Source organism: Sciurus vulgaris (assembly GCF_902686455.1).
Source record: "Sciurus vulgaris genome assembly, chromosome: 15".
NCBI lineage: Eukaryota > Metazoa > Chordata > Mammalia > Rodentia > Sciuridae > Sciurus > Sciurus vulgaris.
This window is the reverse complement of record NC_136476.1, coordinates 83753335-83776805: the sequence shown is the minus strand read 5'-3', so window position 1 is coordinate 83776805 and position 23471 is coordinate 83753335. Positions and strand designations below refer to the sequence as shown.

The window sequence follows — 23471 nt, the reverse complement described above, 5'->3', positions numbered from 1 at the left end:
GGCTTTCAAAGCATTGTTGTGGTCTTGCAGCTGTTCTAGTAGAAGTGTATACATGTCCAAGGTAAAGAAGGTACCAGCCAGATGAGGCTTCTGTGCTTGTACTACTATAACAGTGAACTACTTTATGTTTTAAATATAACCCCTGCTGCTCTGCCACTGCAACTTATTATCTTTGTTGTTGATGGACCTTTGTTTTGTTTGTACATGGTGCTAAGGATCAATCCCAGGGTATCACACATGCCAGGCAACCATGCTGCCACTGAGCCACAACCCAGCCCATGCAATTTGTTTTTTTAACTGAGCTATATCCCCATATATCCCCAGCCCCTGTTTTTTTCTTTTCTTTTCTTTTCTTTTTTTTAGGCTTTCCGTTTTATTTGTACAAAGTGCTCAAGTAGGCAATTTTAACTGAAATTTAAAGATGAGGAAATTAGATTGAGCCTCGAAAGTCATGCAGCTGTTGGGTAGAAATCAGTTTCTTAATTCTGATTGCCTGCACAGTTCTTTGGTCTCAGGTTCCATATTAGAATCTCTAAAGACCATAATAAAGAGCCTGTATTTTCACCTTTTTCCATCAGACATTTAGATGCAAACCCAGACAATTCAGTTTAAAAAAATTTTTTTTGTAGTTGTAGATGGGCAGCATGCCTTTATTTTTTTAATGCGATGCTGAAGATCCAATTCAGTGCCTCAAATATACCAGGGAAGCACTCTGCCACTGAGCTACACACAGCCCCAGACTTGGACAATCAATTAAAAATTTTTTTTTTGGTACGGGAGATTGAACTCAGGGGAACTAGGCCACTAAGCCACATCCCCAGCCCTATTTTGTATTTTATTTAGACAGGGTCTCACCAAATTGTTTATTATCTCCTTACTCTTGCTCTTCTTGAGAGGCTGGCTTTGAATTTAAGATCCTCCTTCCTCAGCCTCCCAAGCCAATGGAATCACAGGCATGCCTCACAGGACCAGGGACAAGCCAGTTTTAAAAGTATCCAACTGAAAAATTTCCCTGACCTCTTATAAACTTCAGGAAGAGCCATTAAAGCTATAACAAATTATAATTTATCCTGACACCTATTTATAAACAAACTAAAAAGCACAAATCTAGTTTCTGGTCCTCAGGATTTTTCAGTCTCCATATTTCAGACTAAAAATATGAACAATTTCATTATTTCTTTGAACATCAAAACCCTTTATGTATAGGGACATGAATCTGACACTTGCTTTGCAGAATCCAATGCATTTTGATATATTCAAATTGCTGGGCACCATATATTAAGATTTTGATTCAGAATATCCTGGTTGTAACTAGAATGGTTTGGTCCAACATGAGGGAGCCAGATGGAAAAAAATCTTACACTTAGGAATTAAGTAATTGTACTCCCTCAATTCTAACACTGTTACTCTTCAGTGTGATTGATCAAAATCTTGTGAAGATCATGCACCATCAAAACTAAACTTCTCTTTCTAACCCCACACAACAGTTAAGGGTGCATGCTTGCACTTGCTGTAAAATTCAGTGTACGATGCTAGTAGGCCTTTTAACATGTATTTCATTCCACTTTAAAAACTAAAAAAGTGGCCCAGCCCCTGTTTTTTAAGTGACATGTTTCTTCTTTTTCCTCTCTGCCCGCTCCTCCCTAATCTTCCCCCTCCCTAATCACAGGGGAAACAGAATTACTTTTCTTCGCCATTTTAGGCAGATTTATCTGTCCTTAAGTGCATACCCACCATAAGAATGAAATAATCCAGATTTTGGGGATGACAGAATTGACTGTCTCCCAAATTAACGAGTGAATTATAACTCCAACAGAGAACACGTGGAATGTAGCCTTCAAGTCACTCTTAAAGAGTCCCCTGTTCCTGCTTATGGGCAGAATCACAGCCTCCGGGACAGGAGTCCCCTGTATTTCTCCTTTGCTAGCAAAGCAATACACCTTCTTTTTCCTTTTTCTCAAAACCATGTCCTCGTTATTGGATTGGAACCAGGGACAAGGACCGAGGTCTTGGAACCTGAGGCAGGAGGATGGCTGTGAGCCCAAGAGTAGGGGACCAGACTGGGTAACATAATGCTTATGTCAAAAAATTGGGGTGGTGATACCACCGCGGTTATCAGTAACGAGTTCTGCTCACTCAAATGTTGAAGTCTGAACATTAAAGAAGCACGCCAAGGCAAGCATAGAGAGCAGGTCTTATTTAAAGGTAGTAACACAGACTTCTGGGAGGGAGAAGGGGGCCATGGCTGGTATTTTAGTATCCCAAGAAGTGCCAGTGCCCTGCCCCTTTTATTTTGTTTTTTGGTGCTGGGGATTGAACCTAGGGCCTTGTGCTTGGGAGGCAAGCACTCTACCAACAGAGCTATACCCCCAGCCCCTCCCTGCCCCTTTTATAGACTCAAGTTTCCTTTGTTCTGCATTGTCCTCTCTTATCTTGTTCATTTCCCTCATCCTGCAGAGTGACTGGGAGATGTTGGTGGAATGGCCAGGGGCGAGTGTGTGGGCTGGGAGGGCCACGGTGGAGTGCTAGGCAGGAAGGAGTGGCAGCCCAGGGGTGCCGATTAGGAGGTCTCTGTTTGCTCAGGTGTTGCCTCATTAACCACCTTTTTGGGAGGGATGGTGTCCAAGGGCTCTGGAGATATGAACACTCCAATCTCCCAAGGGTGGATTCCAACTTCCCGGACTCATTGGCCTGCATTTTTTCGATCCGACCTGACCTGATCACCTATTCTACACTGCCTGTCTTTATCTCCGGCTTCAGTGGCTGGAGGTACAGCTTAATGGTAGAGTGCCTGCCTAGCATGCTTAAGACTGTCTTCCATCCGCAGCACTCCTTTACAAAAGGAAAGTCCCAATATTCCTGGGGGCAGGAGGTGGTTCCTAGAGGTCAAGTATTGGAAAAGTTGAGTCCATAACAGAAGAGTAGAAGTTTGCCAGACCGACAATCAAGGAGGGAATTCTTAACAACAGGTGCAAAGGTGGCACATGAACTCGTGGAGAGAAGAGGCCTTTGCAATTGCGACACTAATAAGGTTGCCCTAACTGTGCTGCAGGCTGGCCCAGTGTCCCCACTGGACCATGGATTCTTTGAGGGCTGGGATCGTTTCACAGTCATTTCTGGAGCCAAGAGCTCCAACACCTGTAACCCCAGCAGCTTAGGAGGCTGAGGCAGGAGGATAAAGATTTAGACCCTAAGAAACATCCCCTTTAAGCCCTGTTTTCCTCCTCGGAATTTTCCTGGACTGACCAACCCAGGTAGGAGAGAGCCTCTGGAATGAACAAAGGCGTCCTCACAGGCTCCCCGTCTCCAGGCAAAAGGAGGGCTTCACAGTCCAGACCTGTGGACCAAGAAGCTTCATATGCTGTGCAGCAGGATCAATTAGTAACACTAAATCCTACATACATTATTTCTCTCTGGAATCTGGTACAAACGCGAAGTTAGGTACAGTTGAGAATAAAGGTAGTTGAGCGGAACAGAACTCATGAACCCCAAATCCCAGCACGCAGGCCTGTCTAATCCTGAGGCCTAATTAAAATGACTAATATTTACCAAAGAATGAAAAACCCTGGCTGCCTGATGATTATGCATTCACGTCACTATTCTAGCACCAATGAAAATGAGACGGAGCTGGGTACGGCGGCGCCCACCTAGAATCTCCGGGGCTCCATAGGTTTTGTTTTGTTTTAAAATATTTTAAAAATATTTTTAGTTGTAGATGGACACAATACCTTTATTTATTTATTTTTACGTAGTGCTGAGGCTCCAACCCAGTGCCTTACACATGCCAGGCAAGCGCTCTCCCACTGAACCACGACCCCAGCCCTGGTTTTCCTACTTCTGTTTTTCTAAATTCACACAATGAACAGGGGCTTCTCTCGCTAGTTAGAAGTTGCCACAGGTGAGGGAGGAGTTGTCAGCTCCAGCACTAGGCCCCAGCCTGCAGGACTCTCCAGGCTCGGGATCCAGCCTTTTCCTTTGCCCAAGGGCCTGATTATCTGTTGTTTCCATGCAGGAACAACTCCTCCAAGGCCCTGATGCAATCGCACCAGCACTGCCCTGGGGAAAAAGGACCCTGCTACCAAGAATCAGGTTTTTTTCTTTCAGGTGTCTTGAGAGGTTTCAAGTCTTGGGAGCAGCTAGGAGAGAGAATTCTCCCAGGCCCCACCATGGCTTGCATGTCTTGGAGTCTCTGAACTACCCCTCACCGATCCTGAGCCTCTGAAACTGGCTGAACACTGGGTTCAGTGCTGGTACTACGTTCCGCAATCAGGGGTTCTCAAAGGGAGGTCCCTGGACCAACAGTGAATCATCAGGGAACTTGTTAGAAATACAAATTCTCTGACTCCAGCCCAGACCAACTGAGAAACTCTGGAGTTGGGAACCAGCAAGCCGTCAAACAAGTTTTCTCGGGAAATCAAGTTTGAGAAACACATTCCAGACCATTAGGGAGGGATCTTAGAAGGCAAATCTAATAGAAGTCATGCTCCTTCTATTTTACAGAGGAAGACACTGAGGTTCTGGGAGTAGAAGGACCTAGTACAAGATCAGATATAATTAAGTCATGGAACTGAAAATGGAAGTTAGACCGTCATTTTCAGAGGTCCTTCTCTTTCTTCTGACCCAGGCTAACCTCCCAAGTCCATCTGGATGCACTCTGTTATTATCTCAAGTGTCACCTGGGGGCTTGCACCCAATGATGGAGCACTCCCTCTGTGCCAGGTGCTGTGCCCACCTGCAATAGCTCCATGAATCCCCACTGTACCCTAGTAGGCTGGCATGAGTACTCATCCCACTTTATAGAACAGAAAACTGAGGCTAGAAAAAGGTCAGGTCACTTGTCTAAAGTCACGGAACAGACAAGGCAAGACAAAACTCAGATCAGACCCTATGATCCATCTATGGCTAGCAAAACCACACCAAGCTCTGCGGACACTGTCCTTCTCCAGAGAGGGCCCTTTTCCAGCATCTACAATTTGGTCAAGAAACAAGGAGACAAAAAGTTCCCCGAGGAGGCAAGATAGTTACCAAACAGCCAATACCCAAAAGTTATTGCCATTTACTTATTAGAAAGCCTCTTGACTCTTGGCTAGCACACAGTGGTTCTGACTTGGGGGGTAGGGGGAACCTGTTAAATTGGAAGCACTCAGTCAGGAGGGAGATGGCAGTTCTTAAAGTATACATTGAAAAACAAAGTATGTGCACAGCGTCTAGGTAACTGAGAAGGAACTGGGCCGAGCGCAGTGGCATGCACCTATAGTCCCAGCAACTGGGGAGGACTGAAAGTTCGAGGTCAGCCTGGGCAAGTTAGCAAGACCTGTCTCAATATAGAAACAAGGACTGGGGATGTAACTCAACAGAAAAGTGCTTGTCTAGGATGTGTGAGGCCCTGAGTTCAAGCCCCAGCACCACCAAAAAAATAAATAAAAATGAAAAGGGCTGGGAGCGCACCTTGGGAGTAGAGTGCCCATGGGTTTAAACCCCAGTACTGCAAAACAAACAAACAAACCCACTAAATTGAAATTATATTTTAAGACTTGAACAACTCTTTCCTTTATTAATTGACCAATTAAAAATTTACAAGTGGATTTTTAATTGAAGGTCAACTCGTCCATGTCTATTATTTCAGAATAAGGCTAAAGCTCTAATTTGCAGAACATTCATAGATGGTTAAAGCTGTCAAGATGCAGATGGGCATGATGGCTCACACCTGTAGTCTCAGCAATCCAAAAGGTTGAGGCAGGAGGACTGCACATTCAAAATGAGCCTGGGCAACTTAGCAAGACCCTGTCTCAAAATAATTCTCTTTTAAAAAGGGCTGGGGTGGGGTTGGGATTGTAGCTCAGTGGTAGAGCGCTTTCCTCACATGTGTGAGACACTGGGTTTGTTCAAGTCTCAGCACTGCATATAAATAAATAAATAAAATAGGCTCCATAACTCAGGTTTTTTTTTTTTTTTTTTTTGGTGCTGGGGATCGAACCCAGGGCCTTGTGCTGACAAGGCAAGCACTCTACCGACTGAGCTATCTCCCCAGCCCCCATAACTCAGTTTCAAGCAGAGGATATCTGTTTCTTGATTGCTCACTGTCTGGTGCCTACCATTCGCAATTTGTCTGCCGCTTGCCTGTCCATCGCCTTTCACCTACCCATCACCCACCGTCCGAGGTTCACCTCCTAATTGCCCTACAGCAGTGAGCAGACTGACCACAGACCACCAGTGGAGCACCCGCTGCCTGCTGTTGCCTGGAAATTCACTGTCACAGTAACTGCAGATTTGGTTACATGTGGCTGCCGCCATTTTGAGACAACAGCCAGGACTTGTAGGACCCCTGGCCAGACTGACTGAGACCCTTCTCCAGGATCCCTCAGCCTGACCAATCAATCCCTACCTCCGGGACTCTCACATCGACTGACTGCTCCCCACCTCCAGGACCCCTGCCCGACCATGCCCACACCCTGAGCTGCAGCTCCCCATTTGCCAACACATTTGGAAGGCAGAATGGCCATTTTGGATTATCCTGAAAGCCGTAGCTCCCATCTTTAGATGGGGCAAATCCCATCCTGAGACGCCTGCTGGAGACTGGAAGTTCATTGTCAGGTACCTCTCATGCATCAGGCTACTGAAGACTGGGAGGTTTGAATACAATATAACTGTTATAGTGTAGATTTTCTTTTTTCTCCTTTGAAAAATTTTAAGTTTTTATTTCTTTACTTTTCTCACTCTCTTTTCCTTTTGTTTAGCTATAAATGAATAAAATAAAAGTACATCAACAACTAAAAAAGTATATTTTTAAAAAAGGACTGGGGATGTTTCTCAGTGGTAGAGCACTTTTGGACTCAATCCTCAGTACTGGAAATACTAAAAGGACAGGTGAGCCATAAGAGACAGGGATATCAGGGCTTCGTGAAGATGAATCTGGGGAGATATGCACAGCAGTCTTCTCCACCATAGACCAGCTTCAGTTGGGGCTGCAGGTGCTGCATTTGGGGCTCATGGGACCAGAACCTCTCCAGCAAGAATAGAGGTCCAAGGTCCTCTGTCCAGGATAGGCAGTGGTGAACCCTGCAACTGACTGCTTAAATGGACATCCAGGTTGTGGAATACCACTGTGGTCATGCCAGCTCATCAGCACAACATGTTCACTGCTCACAGGAACAAGGATGTGACCTCAGACCCTGCTTTATGCAAGCCATCACAGGCTCTGAAAATGGGTCTGGTTGGCCTGAGGAAAATCCTACCCTCTATCTGTAATTGTCAACAATTGATTCAGAAATGTAGGGCATGAGACTCAACTTGGGCCAATGTGGGGAGCTATGCAGAGTTCTTTCTGGGAGATCCTAAAGAAGTCACCTTCTTTCTACTGGATGTATTTCTGGTTCAGGATAGGACACTGGGAATGGCAGCAGCCATCTTTCCATCAACCTGAGGATAAGCCAATACATGGGCCAAAAAGACACAAAGGAACAGAGATTAAACCAACCCCAAAGCTCACTTCACTTATGGAAACTTAGGGTAGACAATACATGTTGTGTTAGTCAGCTTTCTATTACTATAACAAAATACCTGAGATAATCAACTTAAAGGGCTGGGGTTGTAGCTCAGTGGTAGGGCACTTGACTGGGATGTGTAAAGTCCTGGGTTTCATCCTTAGCACTGCCAAAAAAAAAAAAAAAAAAAAAAATTGGGGAGAGTATTTTGACTCAGGGTTTCAGAGGTTTCATTCCATGATCTCTTTGGCCTATTGCTTTGGGTGTGTGGTGAGACAGTATCTCATGGCAGTAGTGCTTGGCAAACTGGTCATCTCATGGCCATGACATGAAAGAGACAGGAAGGGGTTGGGGTCCCAACATCCTCTTCAAGGGCATGCCTCCAATGACAAGAAAACCTCCCTCTAGGCTCTACCTCTTAAAGGTTCCACCACCTCACAATAGTGCTACAGGGCGGCAACCAAGTCTTTCATATATGGATCTTCGGGAAACACTTATGCACACATCCTTATTGGTTAAGCCAGCCTGAGTTGTGCTTCTTGGTCCTCTGCAGCAGAAATCATCCTCACTCATGGCTCTAGGGCAATCCCAGACCAAATGATAAAATAACAATCACTATGCATTACTTTCCACTGCAAGGCAGTATTGTCCCCAATAACACACGGGAAAATGAAATTTCAGAGAGGCTAAGTAACATCCCAAGGTCACACAGGTTGCATGAGGCAGCAGAACTTTAACCCTGTAGACTCCCACTCTAGAGTTTTGTTTTGTTTGTGGTGCTGGGGAACCCAGGGCCTTGCTCATGCTAGGCAAGCCACTCTACCACTGAGCCACAACCCCTGCACCCACCTTCTTTATCCTGGCAACTTCACAGAGAGGGATGAAGCAAAATAACTTTAGAAGCAGATCAAGGAACTTGGAAAATTCAGTGGTTTGGGGTTACTTAGTAAAGGGGCAGATGATTCTTACACTGCAGCAGACAGGGAGGACTAGGGCACTTACAATATTGAGTGTACAAGAAAGGATTCCAGACATCAGGAAGCAGATTTTTAGAAAAACCATCATCTAAATATTTTTTTAAAAAAATACCTTTATTTTATTTTTATGTGGTGCTGAAGTTTGAACCAGGGCCTCACTCATGCTAGGCAAGCACTCTACCACTGAGCCACAACCCCAGGGGCACTTTACCACTGAACTATGTTCCCAGCCCTTTCTATTTGATATAGAGTCTAAATTGCTTAGAGCCTCACTAAGTTGTTGAGGATGGCCTTGAATTTGCAATTCTCCTGCCTCAACCTCCTGAATCACTGAGAGTACAGGTGTGTGTCACCAAGCCCAGCCAAAGAGATTTTAAAAGATTTCCAGTCAGGTGTGGTGGCGTATGCCTGTAATCCCAGCAGCTAGGGAGGCTGAGGCAGGAGGATCACAAGTTCAAAGCCAGCCTCAGCAATTTAGGGAGACCCTGTCTCAAAATAAAATATAGGGCTGGGGAGATAGCTCAGCTGGTAGAGTGCTTGCCTTGCAAGCACAAGGCCCTGAGTTTGATCCCCAGTACCGCAAAAAAAATAAAAAATAAATAAATAAAAAAAATATAAAAAGGGCTGGGGATGTGGCTCAGTGGTAAGGCGCTCCTTGGTTCAATGCCTGGTACCAAAAAAAAAAAAAAAAAAAAAAAAAAAAAAACCGAACAGGAGTCAGGCACAGTGATCCAAGGTACTTGGGAGCTGTTAGAAAGACTGCAAGTTGAAGGTCAGCCTAGGTATCTTAACAAGATCCTGTCTCAAACTAAAAAAAAAAATTTTAAAGGGAGATGTAGTGAGGTTGGAGTTGTGGCTCAGTGGTAGAGGGCTTGCTTGGCATGGGTGAGGCCCTGGGTTTGATACTCAGCACCACATATAAATAAATAAAATTTTTAAAAGGTCCATTGACAACTAAAAAAATTCAAAAAGGGGGGATGCAGTTTGGTAGAGCACTTGCTTAGCATTCTTAAAATCCTGGACTAAATCCCTAATACTTGAAAAAAAAATCCAAAACATTTGGTGATGTATTATGAACTTAACACTCACTTTTGGCCTGACCATCTCTCTCCTAGAAATTAAAAATTAGGTTCTTTTTTTTTTTTTTTTTTTTTTTTTGCAGTGCTGGGGATTGAACCCAGGGCCCTGTGCTTGCAAGGCGAGCACTCTACCAACTAAGCTATCTCCCCAGCCCAAAGATCAGGTTCTTACAGAGACTTATGTGTGCCCAAATATTTATAGTATCTTTATTCATAAAACCCTCAAATGGAAAAAACCCAAACATCTAACAATGATAAATGAATAAATAATTTGTGGTGCAGCCATATAATGGACTACTACTCAGCCATAAAAAGAAATTAAATCCTCAAACAGAAATCTCAAAAGCATCATGCCAGATAAAAAGATGAACTTGACAGTTCACATACTGTGTAATCCCATACGTATGACAGCTTGGAAAAGGCAAAACCATAGATCTGTGGAGCTGGAGTGTAGAGTGCAGGGGGAGAGCATGTGCCCAGGCCCTGGGTCCCATCCCCAGCACTGCAAAAAAAAAAGGGGGGGAAAAAAAAAAAAAAAAAAAAAGAACATGCCAGGGGCTGGGGTTGTGGCTCAGCAGTAGAACACTCACGGAGCACATGAGGCACTGGGTTCAATCCTCAGCACCACATATAAATAAATAAAATAAAGATATTGTGTTCACCTACTACTAAAAAATTTTCAAAAAAGAAAAAAAAAAAAGAACATGCCAGACACAGTAAGCTTCTCAGCAGCAGCTCCCAATGCTGGCAGCCCTTGAGAATTGCCCGTGGAGGTCCTGATCACCCACAGTCAACTGAACTGGTACCTTTGGAAGGCTGGGAGGGCCAGGAATCTGCACTTTAACAGCCCACTGCCCAAGAAACCGATGGGGGAATGTACAGTTGGGTCCAGACTTCTGGTCCGGTATAGAAGGTTCTAAGTTTCTCTCTCCAGCCCAGACTGGTCCCCTGAATCCCAGACTTAATGTATCCAACTACTACTTGACATCCCCACCTGGATCTCAAATTAGGCACCTGAGTTATATATATATATATACATTTTTTTTTTTTTTTTAGTTGTCAGTGGATCTTTATTTTATTTACTTTTATGTGGTGCTGAATGTCAAACCCAGGGCTTCACACATGCCAGGCCAGCACTCTACCACTGAGCCACAACTCCAGCTGAGCTTTTGATCTGCCCCAAACCAGTCCCACCCTTGCGCTTTCCCATTTCAGTTCATGGAAGTTCCATTCTTCCAATAATTCCAGTCAAGACCCTTATCTTCCTCCTCCCAGGTCTCTCCTCTTGGAACTCTGTCACTCTGCCCCTCACCAACTCCACTGCTACCTCCTGCTCTGAGGCATCTTGTGTCTCACCTGAATTACTGCCCCTGGTTCCTCGTGGGTCTCCCTGGACCCACCCACAGTTCACTGGGTGCTCGGGCAAAACTGTGACAGGCTAACGTGCATTAGTGAGATCAAGTCTTCTCTGCCCTCAGCTCTAGTGGCTCCATCTCAGAGTCAAGCCAACCTGGCCTCAAGGCCCTGGCTGACCTGATCTTGGGTCCTCTTCCCATTGTGCTCCAGCCACACAGCCTCTTCACTGTCTTTCAGGCCGCAGATCCTGCCCTGCTCAGGACCTTTTGGATCTGTCCCCTGGCCTGCTCTGCCTTCCTTTGGATCTCTGTGTGGCTTGCCCATGTTATTTACCTCTTCCCTCCTTCTCTTCCTCTGTAGCACTAAGAGCCTCTCATATTTCCTTACTGGTGTGTCTGTCCTCCTCGCTGGGATGTCAGCTCCACAAGGTCAGGAGTGTTTTGTTTGTTCCTGTGTGTTTTGGGGGTGCTAGGACTGAACCCAGGGCCTTGTGCAAGCGAGGGCACTATACCAGAGTCACACACCCAGTCCATTTTTGTACCCCAAGTGCCTGGTCCTGGCTCCCAGGAAGGCCTCAACCAGTGTTCACTGAATGAAAGGAACACCTGAGGAAGTGACCTGCCCAGGGTCATAGCCATTCAGGATCAATGGCTTTCCTTTTAGGAAGAAACTAGGCACCAAGCCCCCAGCTCTGTCCCAAAGCTGTTCTCACAGTCATGCCAAGTCCTGGATCCCTGCCCCAGGACAGAGCCCAGGGACAGCCCAACCATGGAGGTGTCTGCTGGACTTTGCCAGGATGGGGTGCTCACACCACCAAGTGGGGCAGACATGGAAGAGGAACAGGGCAGGGGCTCCTCTGAAGAAGGGAGCCTGAAGATACCAAGGGTGTGGTCCTGTGCTGACAGAGGCCAAGGCAGCCAGCCACCCACGAGGCAAAGGGATTTCCCCCTCCCGCTTCCCCTGGAGTGCAGGCCTTGGAGACAGCTGCAGGCCCCAGGCCCAGCCGCATGCCGTACCGATGAGGGAAGGGAAGGCAGCAGTTTCCAAGCAGAAGAGCAGCACCTGTAGCTGATGCTGGGGGCTACCCTGCACAGGGGCCAGGCTCCAATGCCCTGCCCTCCCTTGCAGGTTGTCAACCCCACACCAGCAGAGGGCATCCTGGCCCTTATGGTCCAGGGTCTCGAATCTGGCGCCCTCTGGCGATACCACGGTCAGGACCAGAGGTGAACCATGGTTCTCTTCAATGAACTCCAAAGAGCAGGAGTAGTTAGAGAGCACCTGGAACCAGCAGCTCTCTGTCTGGCCTGGGTCCACCATGATCACCAGCAAGGCAGGGCGAGTGACGACGTCAGTGACAGCCAGGACAGCCCCATTAGGTGAGCACCCACTGCCCAGCACTTCACACCTACCCAGCCCACGAGATGCTTCTCTTCCCACCCTCAGGCCCAGGAGGGGTGGCCCTTGCCCGAGGACACAGCAAGGAGGCCATGCCAGGCAGCCTGACTCGTCCTCCGGCTGCCTCCCCTCTTCCTCCACGTGCTCATCCCTAGAGAGCAAACGCCTTCCTGCCAGGCCAGCTGAGATGCGGAGGTTCAGCCATCAGTTTAAAAGTTCAAAGTGCAAGTACACCTGGCTTTTATTGAGGTTTCTGTGGGCTGCACGTCAGGTCTGCAAGGATCTACCTCTCACCTCCCTGAACTTCCCATTGCTGGTGAGAACCAGGCGTTGAGCAGGGAGGCTGCTGAGGTGGAGCTCGAAGGGACAGAGGGGTCCAGTGGCTGAGTCCTTAGGGAGGGCAGGGCTCCAGGGGTCTGCCCAGCATGAAAATGAAAGCTGAGGAGCCCCCTCTGTCCCTCTACCCTCGGCTCTGAGTCAGACCCAGCAGGGTTAGGCGTCTCTGAGTCCTAACCTTTTACCAAGTGGCCTTTGGGGACTGTGATCCATTTCAGAGTGGTTTCTCCCAACCTAAGACTGGTCCAGAGGCAGAGTGGGCAAGTCCAAGGGGAGAGCCAGGTCTCTCCGGCTTTGTGGCTTCTTGGGGCTGTTCCTGCCAGCGATATCCTCTGCTCCAATGTGCTCCTTTAGAGTCACGGCTCGGACCTGATGGGACAGGGGTGGAAGAGGCAGGAACAGAAACAGAAAGAACTGGAGTCAGATGCAATCTGAGCCAGATGAACACCAACAGGTATAGAGCAATCACCAGAGAAAAGCAGAGACGGGGAGAGAGAAAGCGCTACTCTCTCTCAGACAGCGACAAAGACAAAGCCAGCAATTGAACAAGAGAGAATAGGGCTGAGGAGGTGGACATCCAGGCCCAGCAAGCGGGGCCTCACCTAGAGCTCATCTCGGGGAAGGGGATAGAGGCTGTGCCCACTGCTGCCAGCCAGGTCCAGGACAGGGTCACGCATGGTCTTCTGAGAGCCAGTCCAGCTGATAAGGCGGCCACTGTCATCGTCCCAAGGAGAGGACGTCTCTGTGTCACTGAGCCACTCAGCATCCCCTGCATAGTGGGTGGGGGCAGCAAGCAGGGGCTGGGCTGAGAAGGCCTGCAGGTCCCTTGGCCAGAAGTGTGCCTTGTACTGCTCACTGTGAAGCAGGAAGACAGTTCGGTGGGTCAGACCCCACGCCAGTCAGCCCGGTGCCGCCCATCACCTCACCACACTCCCTACTAGTCCTCACGGAGCCCTGAGGAGTAGGACTTCTATCATTCCCATTTTCCATATAAGGAAACTGAGGCTCACAACAGGGAAGTCATTTGATTAAAACCATGAGGGCAGCCAGGCATTCACAAGTCGCTGGGCCTGACTACTGTGCTATATTTGGTGACTTGGGCCTCATCAGGCTCCATCTCCCCAGCCGCCCCGCAAGGGAACTTATTGAGGTAGGCTCCAGGGTGGGATGCCCATCCCCCTGCCCAGCCAAGTCTCACTTGGGGTGCTGGTCAAACATGATGGGCAGGAACTCATCTACAGGCAGCATGCGGCGCAGAGGCTGAGAGGCCAGCAGCTTGCGGGCACCCGCCAGGCTCAGGGTGTACGCCAGTGTCCAATAGGAGTAGCCGGCCACCACCAGGCCCGGCAGTCCCTCCACAGCCACTTCCTCCTCAGGGTTTACCTGCTTTCGGCCGAGGTAGCTGCAAGTGAATCAAGGGCCCCAGAAGCCATTGTAGGTCCTGGGGTGTCACAGGCCCCTCTCAGCCCTCTCCCTGAGGGCCAGGTTCAGGGATGGAAGATGGCCAGGACTTCAAGCAGGAAGTAGCCAGCCATCTCCCTTTCTCCTGGGGTGCAGGCTGCCTACATGAGGTCCCACGGAAGCTTCTGGGCCTCCACCTCCTCCATCAGCTGCTTCAGTCGTCCCCGGAAGTTGCTTAGAAAGCGCACGTCGTCCTCGAACACCAGGACCCGGGCCAAACCCCTGGCCACCACCTGTGGTACATGGTGGAGGTCGGGAGATGGCTCTGCAGATTTGAGCTCCTGCCTCCCACCTGCCTAAAGCCAACAGATTCTGCCTTCCTTAGTTACATCCCAAGGCGCACACAGCGACTCCCGAGCCTGCTGGGGCTGCCACTGCTGAGGGAATAAAATTTCTCACTCTCGTACTCAGGGCACTCCAGGCCCCCAGCCTAGTTGTCCAAAAATAAGTATGATGGCAATCACCGTACTTGCTGTAGTCACCGAGCTCTGTTATATCGCAGGGGCCAGTGCTAACCATTTATTCCCTCCAGTGACACCCAGGAGGTAGGAGACATGACCCCCCATGGCAGGAAGGCAGGGAAATGCCCAGCCAAAGGCACAGAGCAGACATCAACTGCTGGGCTCCAGGACCTGGCTCTTCTCTTCAGCTTCCTGAGCTTCCAGAGGAAACTGGGCTGGATGGGGGCGAGGGGAGACCCCAGTCCCCAACATTGCAAAGAAAAAATAATTGCTGTAACTTTGGAAATGTGAAAAGATACAAAATCAGCTCAGTAAATGATGAGCCATGTTATCCTTCGATTTGTTAAGAGACGGTAAAAATCAACATAAATATAAACGTAAGATCACACATATATATTTTGGCTATAGAAGAAAGTAAAACAAGAAATCAGGTGCAGTGGTTCACCTCTTTAATCCTAGCTACTCAGAAGGCTGAGGCAGGAGGTTTAAATTTTGAGGCCATTCATACATTGCTGATGGGGCTGCAAATTAGTGCAGCCACTCTGGAAAGCAGTGTGGAGATTCCTTAGAAAACTTGGAATGGACCTACCATTTGACCCAGCTATCCCACTCCTCGGCCTATACCCAAAGGACTTAAAATCAGCATACTACAGAGATACAGCCACATCAATGTTCATAGCTGCTCAATTCACAATAGCCAGACTGTGGAACCAACTAGATGTCCTTCAATTGATGAATGGATAAGAAACTGTGGTATATATATATATACAATGATATTACTCAGCTATAAAGAATAATAAAATTATGGCATTTGCAGGCAAATGATGAAATTGGAGAATATCATGCTAAGTGAGATAAGCCAATCTCAAAAATCCAAAAGGCGAATGATCTCACTGATAAGCGGCTGATGACACATAATGGGGGGTGGGAGGGGGGCAAGAATGGAGGAAGGAGGGACTGTATAGAGTGAAAAGAGGGGTGGAAGGGGTAGGGGGGGAAGGAAAAAAATAACAGAATGAATCAAACATCATTACCCTATGTAAATGTATGATTACGCAAATGGTATGCCTTTACTTTATGTACAAACAAACAATATGTATCCCATTTGTTTACAATAAAAATTTTAAAAAAAGTCTGAGCAACTTACAGAGGACTCTGTCTCAAAAATAAATAAGAATAAAAAGGTATGGGGACATAGCTCAGTGGTAGAGCGTCCCTGGGTTCAATTTCTAGCACTACAAAAACAAAACAAATGAAAATTAAAACACGGAAAAAATGTGCACACCATCTCCTGGAGGTGCCCCTTGGAGGGCCCAGCCTGCTCTCTCCACTACTGTTCTTTGAACTTCATGGCCCTTGTGCACCCAACCCCTACTCCTGGCTGAAGCCTCCCAATGATGAGCAAGGGCCACATCCCAGGATTTCTGCTTTCTGTTCCTTTATCAGGGCCTTTACCACAGTTTCCTCTGCTGCCCCTCAATGGTGAGCCCCCCAGGACACTCTGGGCACAGATGGGGCCAGTCCCATCTGTCCCCTCTGTGGGGACAGCCTGCACCTCTCCTCTCCACTGCAAGCTTGGTTCTTTCTGTGCCCCTCTCTCTGGTCCCTGAGGCCCCAGGCAGATCCCCATCTTGCAGGAAGCAGACACATGTGCATTTTTCTTGTTCTCCTCTGTGTTTCTAGAACAGAATATTGCTAGCACACAGCAGACAGTCGGTAGGTAGAGACTGGAGTGAACCAGGGCACCCTCCACGGACACAGAGAAGTCTGGCGCTCTGGCCAGGTCTTTGTGATGCATTCATTCACTCATCTACCTGCCCACACCTCAGTGCTGGCCAGTCATGACTAGGACAAGTCAGCCCCTGCTATCCCTGAAGGGCGTAGCCCAGAAGGCAGGAATCCTCACCTCTTCCCAGATGGAGTAGTGGCTGAGGAAGCAGCCCACCTCACCCTTGGTCAGCGTGCGACCTGAGTAGGGGTCCTGGTAGCCAGGAAGCAGGTCCACGCCAAGGTTCCTGAGGATACTGCTATTGAGCAGCCTGTGGGACACAGGTATAATGGAGTGACAGGTGCCAGCCAGAGACCCCTCCTGGTTGGTGACAGTCACACCGGAGTCTAGTTCAAAGGTTTAAGTCTTGTAACTCCTTTCTGTGGTCTGAAGCTGTCAGTGAGTGGGGGGAACCAGTCACCCCAGGAGGTCCTGAGTTCCCACAGAGGGAGCCCCTTGAGGGGAAGCACCCTAGGGTGAATATGAGCAACATGGCAGCAACTTCTTGGGCAGATGCCCAAGCAAAGGATGGACACCCTGCAGTCAGAAGCGCTAGGGGTGGGCTGGGCACACAGCACAGTGCTAAAGCACTGGCCTAGTATGCGTGAGAGTCTGGGTTCCATCCTAGCACTGAAGGAAAAAAGAGTTGGAGGCTTGAAACAGTGACAGGCATACGGGCCACATGGCCCTGCTGGCTAGGGGAACCTGGCCTTGACATTCCCTGAGGATATGCTGGCCTACGCCCACCCCTGCCCATCAGAGACTTACCAGAGGAATGGTATCCAGGACACCTGACTTGCTACAGCACTAAGAGGTGTTGAGCTCTGGCTGATCTTCACTGGACCCTTGCAGAACAGTAAGAGCCAGGCTGACTGTCTGCCATTTACACAACAGGGTAGAGAGGTGGGGCAAGCTTCCCAAGGTCACGGAGCTGCAAAGTGGCAGTCAGGACCCAGGCCTGCAGCCTTAGCCACTGCACCTCCTCCCCACACTGGTAGGTTGAGGGAGGGTGTCCTGTCCTGCATCTGTCTGCCCCAGAATTCCCTAAGACAGTATTACTCAGGCCCTACTTAGATCCTTCCTGGAACAGGCAACTTATTCAACTCATCTGCTTTACCCACTTAAGGGCTCAGAGATGGACTACACTGTCCCGTGGGCCCCATCCCCAGGAAGCCTCACCTGCCGTCCACAGCGTCCACCACCCGCCCAGAGATCTCCATCTCCCAGAGCGAGCTCAGCATGCGCTCACGGCGGTGGGCCTGCGAGCCAGGCTGATGACAAGACCTGGAAGGGACAGTGTGGTGAACCATGGGGAGGAGAGAGGCCATCACCCCATCCCCCAAACCCCCCAGGTTGGGAGATATACCTCATCAAAACCCATCTTGCTGGGCCTCTTCGGGGGCCGCGACACGTGAGCTGAGGCCTGCATGCGAGGCCCATCCACTGCAAAGGGAAGTGGCCCTGACCACGAGTCCTTACCCACTCCCGGTAGCAGCCGCCCTGCAGTCCTGGGCTCCAACCCCATCCCTGCCCCCTCAACAGAAGACTGGTCAGAAAAGGCTGAGAACAGGATCTGCCTGCCCCATAGCAGACACAGGAAGGCAGGCCACGGGAGAAGGGGCTTGCTCAGAGCCACAGGACAAGCTAGAGGAAAGGCTAGAACCCCAAGCCCAATGCACCTGGGTCTGAAGCCTAGGAAAGGGGTACCAAGGGAGGGCAGGAGCCAGCCAGCGGTGGGCGGGGCAGGTCCCCAGGCCTCACCTAGTGCTTCCAAGATCAGGTGGATAAAGTTGACCTTCTCGTCCTCCAGCCCCTGGTGGGATTTCACCCCCACGTTCATGTATCCATAACGTTGCTCATTGCACACGTGGACTGAGACCCCTGTAGGGAGAGGTCAAGGAGTGCTGGAGCTGGGGCCCCACAGAGAGGCCCCAGATGCAGCCCTCGCCAGGAAGCCAATGTATGAGTCCTCTCTGGGACTTGGCTCCCTACCTGTGGAACTGGCTCGCACAACACCTAACAAGTCCTTGGGTGGTGGCTCACTGAAAAGAGCTGTCTAGGATGCCTGCGGGGCACGGGGCTGTGCTATGGAGTGGTGCTGAGCTAGTCAGATGGGGTCAGGGGGTCAGGGTGAGGAAGGAGCAGGCAAAGCCCCACCTGACCACAGCCGAGGCATGCCAATGAGCCCTGAGGCTGCACCCTCTGAATTCCCACCTCTCCCCACCCCAGCTGCGTCCCCCTCATCTGCAGTGCCTCTTCACACTGTCTTCCGCTTGAGAGCTGGTGGCCTTTCTTTCCCTTCAATATCTGCCACCTTTCAGATGGGGATGTAGCTCAGTGGTAGAGCTCTTGCCAGCCATGTACCAGGCCCAAGGTTCAGTTCCAGGACCACACACAAAAAAATTGTCACCTTTATTATTAAGGTACTTGGTGTCTATTTAGAAGCTAACCCTTGCCCAGCACTGCACAGAGCCTGACCAGAGCAAGGGTGTAAAAGCACATGCAGAAGCCTGAGCGATGGAGACAAAACCACTGTCCACCAAACTCCTTCACACACTGCCCAATTAGAAGTGGCTGCTAATCAAAGCAGCAGTAGCAACAGAAAAGTAACAGAGCCAGGTACAGTGGTGCGTGCCTATCATCCCAGCAACTCTGGAGGCTGAGACAGCAGGAGTATAAGTTTGAGGCCAAACTCCGCAACGTAGGCCCTAAGACCCCATTGGCAAGACTCCGTCTCAAAATAAAAAACAAAAAGGGCTGGGGATGTGGCTCAGTGGTAGAGCCTTCCAGGGTTGCCCGCTGTCAAGGGACTTACACATTGAGCCCTTTTTATTTTATTTTGCAACAGATTTTCACCAAGTTGCTGAGGCTGGCCTTGATCTTGTGACCCTCCTTCCTCGGCCTCCTGAAGCTGGGACTATAGAAGTACACCGCACCTGGCTGCCTGCTCATATTTTAGATCACAGACCAGAAGTTCACCTCCTCCAGGAGGCCTTCCCTGACCAGGTCAGCTCAGTACTTCTAGAGTACCTATACTCAAGAAGTTCACGGGCTAGAGGTTAGTCCAGGATGAGAGCACTTGCTTAGCTCTCACATATAAGACCCTGGGTTCAGTCCCCAGCACCACACACGTACAGTCCTCCTTCCTGTCACAGTTGTGACTGAACACTGAACTGTGTGGTCTTCTGATTAACTGGACTGGCGGCTCCTGGGGGGCAAGGACTGCCTGAGTTTACTCACCACTCTTCCCCCAGTGCCTCAAACATGGCAGATGCCCCATAAATATTTGCCTAGGGAAGGAACACATGAAAGCGCTGCAATGGGGGCAGCCAGAAGGGCAGCAGATTCAGGACAGGCCATGACCCAAAGGGCAACCAGGAGTCAACAAGACAAAAGGCGGAGTAGGCAAGGGCATGCTAAGCAGAGGGAGGCCTCCAAGGAATGCTCACCAGCGGCCTGACAGGCATAGGCGAAGACAATGATGTCATCGAAGGGCCACGTGTAGTTGGGATGAGGTGGGTAGAAGGCAAGCTGGGATGTCCCCTCAGCCCGCAGGGACACCAGGAAGGTAGAGTGGACCATGGGGACCTGGAAGCAGCCCCGGCGCTGGCGGTTCTTGGTGGGGAAGTATTCAGCTGTGCGGCGGTAGTAGCCCTGGGGAAGGTGATACACTGGGCTGTGAGCAGCTCCCCTGCCACAGCCCACAGACCCCAGGGCCTCCAGGCTCTCTGCTCTTCAGGTCCCTCCTCCCAGGACCTCAGCCTGCTGACACCCTTTCCCCAACCTCACCTGGGGGGTGATCCCACACCAGAAGTTGGAGTAGTAGGTCTGGGAGTCCAGCATGGGGGCCACCACTGGTAGCCCCTTCTCCACCAGAAGTCGCAGTGTCTGGCTATTGGTCAGAATGTTGTCTGTGTCTGCAAACTTTGGGGAGGGGGATTCACAGGTCCCAGGGCTGTCTGGGCGGCAGACCCCAAGGAGCTCATGGAGCAGGAATTCCTCCAGATTGTCAGAGACCCAGAATGGCTTCTAGGATCCAGTGGGAGTTTCTTCACAGAGTTCTAACCAGATGTGTTTCTGAACCAAGGATCTAGTCTCGGGCACTGGCTTTGAGACTGGACCCAGACATTAGACCTGAGTAGTTTATCTAAAAACCTTATCTGAGATCTGGAATGGATCCAAAGACTTATTCTGAGCTCTAATCCAGGGAGGGATCCAGGCTCAGGTTATACTTGGGACACTTACCTAGGAATCTAGGCCCAGTATATATCTTAGGATCTGTCTCTGGGATCCCAGCTTAGTACCCAGTCTGAGCTTAAACACAGGGATTCAAGCTCAACATCTGATCTGGCTCTGAAAGATTTAGCCTTGGATTGAGTCCATCAAGATTTCTATCAGGGATAGATACCACAGAAGCCCAATCCAAGCCAAGATTCCTTACCAGGACATAGTCAGCACCCCAGCTCCTGGCAAAAGTCAGTACTTCCTGCTTCAACTCCATCAGAAACTGGTGCCTTTCTTTGGTCCAGTGCTTGGGACCCTCTTCATTGGGGTAGGGCCTAAGGAAGTTAAGAGATGAGCTGTTCCCGTGGGTAGTTACCATGCCACTCCCTCTCTGAAGTGCAGTGGACAGAGCCCTGCCCTGGAGACTGTGGCTCTAGGCTGCCTCTTCTGGCCTCTGGGATGTGACTGTTTCCCATCTTCCCCAGTACCCATCCCATCAGATTACAACCTGGACTCCCCTTCGGGCCTCCAGAACACAGTTGCATAGTCACTGCCCACGGCTGCCAGCCACTCCTGCAGCATCTCTGTGGTGTTGTCCATGTTGTGGTCTGTGGCACACCTGGGGACATAGGAGGAAAAATGTGAGGGAGCGCGATCACAGAAGGCAGCCTTGATTCAGATGCACCCACACCTTTGAGGCTGGTCTCTCCTAGGAGCAGTGGAAGATAAGTGTGCTAGAACAGAGGAAATGAAGGCAGGATGGTCAAGTCTCTTTCATCAGTCTGTGACTTGCTGTGTGACCTCCACAAGTCCTGTCCCTCTTTGGGCTTTGCATCTTCCCTCTTTAATTTTAAACTGTCCTGCCTATGTCATAACCAAGATTAAAAATGAGTGTTTTTATTCATTTACTTACTTACTTACTGGACTGGGGATTGAGCCCAGGGGTGCTTGATCACTGAACTACATCCCCAGCCCCTTCTATTTTTTGAGACAGGGCCTCACTAAATTGTGAAGGTAGGCCTTGAACTTGTGTTGTCTTGCCTCAGCCTCACTCCAGAGTGGCTGGGTGTGCAGGTGTGCAGCGCTGCACCCTGCAGACAAATGCAGTTTTAAGGATGACCTAAAGGTTCCCACCTGCCACATGATCTGGTTACTGTCCTTTCTTGCCCTGTGACCACTGTGACCACTAGCCAGGTCTTTTCCCTCTCTGAATCAGAATTAGACAAAAGAGCTGCTTCTTCCCCCAGTCCCCTGCCCCGCAGGTTGTAATGGGGACTAAACCATGCTCTGAGAGTCCCTGAGAAGTGCTGATGGGCCCAAACTCCGCAGCCATGGAGCACAGCCTCCAGTCTCCTGGGGAAAGGGCTCTCATACCCAGAAGTGGGGGACTTAGCCAAGAGCCAAGCTTTTAAATGATGCTGCCCCTTTAAGCCAATTCCCTAGAAGTGAAGACTAACAACGTGTCAAGTCTTATAGGGGTGGGAACTCACTCACTCCCAAACTGTGGGACTGTGGGCCGCCTCTGCAGGCCATGACTCCACCCCCAGACCAACTGTGATTTGCTGTGAGGGGTAGTTTGTCATTTCTCTCAGTTTATCCCTGACCTCAGTTTGGGACTCCTCCCTGTTCTGGTTTATAAACTGGGGGCTGTGGCCCCTGATCCCAACGCTGCCCTATGGGGATACCAGAAGGAGGATCCCTGGAGGGGGATGCTGCCCTTGGCTGGTAGGACATACCCCTCTACCCAGAAAGGCTGGAAGGGAGCCAGCCTGACTCTCCACAGTATGAGGCCCAGGGCTGACTCAACCCCATCTGCTTCCCAGGAACCTCCAGCCTGGCTGGTCCCTGCCACATTAAGTTCCAGGGGACTCCAGAGGTTCCTGTCCACTCCACCCCAAGTCAAGCGACTACAGGTCCCACTGGGGTTCAATTCAGGCTCTGTGGGCTGGGGCAAGGAGGGCCGGACCCAAATTACATTCAGGAGAGGCCCCAAGAGGAGAAGCAGGGCGCCAGAAGGAGGGGTGAGTGTCCCAGGGTCGACCTGTGGCCTCAGAGGCCTATGCGGTCCCCCAGAGTGACAGAGGTCCTGGGGGGTGCTCAGGGTCGTGAGGGGCCGGTCTGGTTGCGTCTGGACGGGGTTGAACCGCGAGGCTGGGGGTTAGATGCCCAGGGGTGCCCGCGCCCGGGTCTCTCACCAGAGGGCCAGCCTGGCCCGGGGGTAGTCCAGCCGCTCCAGGGCGCCCAGGTAGTGGGCCAGTGAATGCTCGGCATTGCGAGCCAGGATGGCAAGCACCACGGTGGGCAGCGGCGGCTCCGCGACGCCCACAGCCTCAAGCCGCAGCCCCAGCAGGAGCAGCAGCCCTAGCAGCGGGGCGGCGGGGCCGGGGTGCATGGCGGGCGCTCGGCTGCTGCAGCGGCTGCGGCCCCCGCTGAAAAGGGGCGGGGCCTGGGGCGCGGGCGGGGCCGCGGCGGACGGGGGGGGCGGGGCGCGCCCCCCGCGGAGTGGGCGCCCGCTCCCCACGCTTGCGCCCGGGTGCTCCAGTCTGCTCTCGTCCCGGGCACTGGAAGGCGGGGACCCGAGGCCAGGTTTCGACCCGTCAGCAGGCCCGCCCGAGGGGCGAAAGGGGACAGAGAGGGTCCGGGGTGACCGCACTGGAGCCGGCCCGGTGTCGGAGAACGCCCGTTCCCTGAGCGTTCAGCCCCTGAATCCCGGTTCCCTGGCCGTCGGGCCGACGCATGGACCTCAGCCGCACCCCACGCGGCGGGACCCACTGAGCGCAGCATTCCCGGGACGCCCCCGCTGCCTCTCCTCCTCCATCCCGGGCGCCCTCTGGCGGGTCAGGAGAGAACTTCGCAGAAGCGCGAGGCGACGCGTGGGCCCAACAGGAAGCCTCTGCTTGAGGGGCGGGGACCGAGTCCCCCTGACCTGG

The 23471-nt window shown here is 50.7% G+C and overlaps 1 protein-coding gene and 1 long non-coding RNA gene across 2 annotated transcripts in view; one reads left to right on the top strand and one right to left on the bottom strand.

The window, feature by feature from the left end:
- LOC306645526 overlaps positions 1-23471 on the top strand; it is a 187121-nt gene that overhangs the window by 129257 nt on the left and 34393 nt on the right. The window lies entirely within an intron of this gene.
- Positions 12505-23431, bottom strand: CERCAM (cerebral endothelial cell adhesion molecule). Its single transcript, XM_079113448.1, is given in 15 exon segments — positions 12505-12996; positions 13230-13482; positions 13826-14029; positions 14194-14321; positions 16456-16588; positions 17497-17572; positions 17575-17598; position 17601; positions 17684-17760; positions 18079-18198; positions 19767-19971; positions 20107-20241; positions 20759-20876; positions 21050-21160; positions 22737-23431. Coding segments are annotated over 14 exon segments (1782 nt in total). The 5' UTR covers positions 22934-23431; the 3' UTR covers positions 12505-12996.